At 38.6% G+C, this 3,080-nt stretch overlaps 1 protein-coding gene across 1 annotated transcript; it reads right to left on the bottom strand.

Moving 5' to 3' along the window:
- Positions 1-720: 720 nt before the first annotated feature.
- LOC146938819 (uncharacterized) lies at positions 721-2,878 on the bottom strand. Its single transcript, XM_085752721.1, has 3 exons — positions 2,805-2,878; positions 1,223-2,131; positions 721-1,129 (listed from the first exon to the last, which is right to left on the bottom strand). The coding sequence occupies exons 2-3, from the start codon at positions 2,129-2,131 to the stop codon at positions 875-877; spliced, it is 1,164 nt and encodes a 387-aa protein (XP_085608847.1). The 5' UTR covers positions 2,805-2,878; the 3' UTR covers positions 721-874.
- Between the last annotated feature and the right edge of the window lie 202 nt (positions 2,879-3,080).

The raw sequence follows: 3,080 nt of genomic DNA, 5'->3' as shown, positions 1-3,080 counted from the left end.
GGTTTTTATTTATGAACAGTCAGCGGTTGTTAGAATTTCTGACAATTTTAAGTACCGACCCGCGGCAGATCACTATTCAAAATAAAGATGGTCTACTTAGAATTCACCTAACATAGAAGTGTTAATATGAAATAATTATACTCTCTGTCAAAAAAAAATGGAACAATTATATACTCAAAAAGTCAAATTATAAGGCATATCTTTCAAAACCATTCCTGCAATTTTCAAATACTCTAAAATTGTTATTTCCCCCTGAAAGCAACTATTCTTATTCTTTTTCATGTATAAACACCCCTTAGAAAAGTCCTTGCAAATTTGCTTTTGCAAGACCATACATACACAGCACGGAAGCTAAAACTATAAAATAGAATAAGTGGTTAGTTGACTGAGGATAACTTAAGTGTGATACTATATAATTTGATGTGGACTTGATATTTGAGTTATTGATAGGGCGGGTGGCTTCTATTTTCTTCATTTGTTTATCATATAATGTCGGTTAAATTAGCAGCAGCCATAGATGTTAGTTATAGTGTTGCCAAGCCACATGCTCGCGCTTAAGTGGTTAATAAGCTTTAATTAAAGACAAATTGTGACTAAAACAATTTTTAGTCGGACTGAACTTAACTTTTAGACGAACACTGAAGTATTAGAACATCTTTCACTAAAGATAGGAGGATTCAGACAAAGTTATTTTCAAACCACACATGTTAAGACAAGGTATTTCGAGGTCAAATAATGTCATTAAAATATCATCAATGCCACATAGTCAGATAATTAAACCCGCTAATTAAAACTTTCATGCTACTAGTAAATTTAGAACTTATTACACTCAAAAGATAGCCATCCAAAGCTACTGGTCCCTCCATCCACCACCTTAGTTACCATCCCCGCGGTTGTAAGCATCCATAGCTGCTGCAAGCGCAGGTTCAAGATGTTCAACATTTAACCCAAATGCTCCGAAGAAAGCTTGGAAAAGAGCCTGAGTTGGTCTTTCACCACCATTGAAGCCTCTTTCAAACCAATAGTCCGAAAATTCAGCAGTTTCAACAAAGCCATGATTAGGAATTAACCCAAAAATTCCATTTGCAAGAGAAGGTGCATTCCCAACGACAAAATTATGAATATTTTGCTAAAAAAAAAAAAAAAATATAAGGATAGAAAGAAAAAATAAATACAAGTTACTTTGGGATTATATTGACTTCGAAATAAATAAACTACTCACCAATAACTGATTGTGATTCTGGGCTTGGACCGGGGGATTGGGTTGGGCCTGGGGAATGCATTGGGCCTGGGGATGGCCCTGGAGATTGCCCTGGGCCTGGGGATTGCCTTGGGCCTGGAGAATGCCTTGGGCCTGGAGATGGCCATGGGGATGACCTTGGGCCTGGGGAATGCCTTGTGCCTGGAGATGGGTCTGGGGATTGCCTTGGGCCTGGAGAATGCCTTGGGCCTGAGCTTGGGCCTGGGGAATGCCTTGAGCCTGGAGATGGGTCTGGGGATTGCCTTGGGCCTGGAGAATGCCTTGGGCCTGGAGATGGCCATGGGGATGAGCTTGGGCCTGGGGAATGCCTTGTGCCTGGAGATGGGTCTGGGGATTGCCTTGGGCCTGGAGAATGCCTTGGGCCTGGAGATGGCCATGGGGATGAGCTTGGGCCTGGGGAATGCCTTGTGCCTGGAGATGGGTCTGGGGATTGCCTTGGGCCTGGAGAATGCCTTGGGCCTGGAGATGGCCATGGGGATGAGCTTGGGCCTGGGGAATGCCTTGTGCCTGGAGATGGGTCTGGGGATTGCCTTGGGCCTGGAAAGCTTGGATCAGGGGATTGCCTTGTGCCTGGATAGAAGATTGGCCCTGTTGATATTTGACAAAGTCTTCTACTTGGCGTTTGGCTTGTTGCATGGTTTTTGCATGGAACTCGTTAATACCGTCTTCTTGGAGCTGGGCCATTTGTTGTTGAAGAGCATCTCTCTCAGTCATCTCAGAATACTTCAACCTCAAAGCGTCTCTGGAAACCTTCGGCATATCATCGTGCTCAGCAATCGCATCAAGATTGCCATGATGCTCTTCATAGAGATCTCGGAAGAGTTGTTCTTCCGCATTGGTCCATTCGTGATCGTGTTTTCTTTTAGTCATCTACAAAATAAAATAAAAATAAAAAACAAACAAAATCGTTAAGCTGAAATTTGTGGAAAACCCAGAAAACACAATCACATTCTTAATGATCTTATTGTCAGATGTAAAAAATAAAATATAAAAAAATCAACCAAAAAAAAGTACAAGATGAAATTGATAGAAAACCCAAAAAACACGTCATATCTAGATAATAAAAAAAATAAAATAAAAAATAAGTGAAAGATGAAATTGATGGCCAGAAAACACAATCAGAATTGCAATGTGGTATCTTATCGTCAGATCTAGATAATAAAATAACAACAACAAAAAAATTGCAAGATGAAATTGATAGAAAACCCAAAAAAAACTAGTCAGATCTAAATAACAACAACACTATGAGCTAATAGTTAATATGGAGTTAAAGCCGGTTTAAAGTTAAGCTATTAAATCCCAAACCGTAGGTCTGTAGATAATAAAATTATTTTTCATTAAATTTTATAAGTAAAAATGAAAAATGCGACATTCATAGACGGAAAAAATGTTAAATATGTAAAAATTGTATTAGGTCTACTCCGTAAGAGGTCACATATGAAAAAATCTCTTTGAAAATAGAGATTCATTAAATTTATTTTATATGAACCCTAAGAATGCACACATTCAAGGAAGAAGAATAGAAGAATAAAACTTGGATTACCTTGAGTGATGGTGATAGTTTGGAGGTTTGCGGGAGGTTTGCCGGAAAGAATTGAAAATGAGTTGACGGCTGCTGTTACATAATGGATGGATATTAGGGTTTTGTAGGAAGATAATGGATACTAGGGTTTTGTGTTGGACTTACTTTTGTATTGGGCTTGACTTAGTTTGACCCATGTTTTCTATTGATTTTCAAACATGCTTTTTGTACACTTCGGTTAATTATATCGACTTTAACTTGTAGTCATTATGATTTTACTTCAAAAAAAATAAAACT

Source organism: Medicago sativa, chromosome 3, assembly GCF_051527215.1.
Source record: "Medicago sativa cultivar Bolivia chromosome 3, Bolivia_mono, whole genome shotgun sequence".
Classification (NCBI taxonomy): domain Eukaryota; kingdom Viridiplantae; phylum Streptophyta; class Magnoliopsida; order Fabales; family Fabaceae; genus Medicago; species Medicago sativa.
This window is presented reverse-complemented; position numbering and strand designations above follow the sequence as displayed.

What these genes read in the sequence shown, in the direction of transcription:
- LOC146938819 (XM_085752721.1), bottom strand. Translation starts at nt 2,131, where the DNA reads ATGACTAAAAGAAAACACGATCACGAATGGACCAATGCGGAAGAACAA. An exon ending in AGAATCACAATCAGTTATTG is followed by an intron (nt 1,130 to 1,222) that starts GTGAGTAGTTTA and finishes TTTTTTTTTTAG; the next exon opens with CAAAATATTCATAATTTTGT.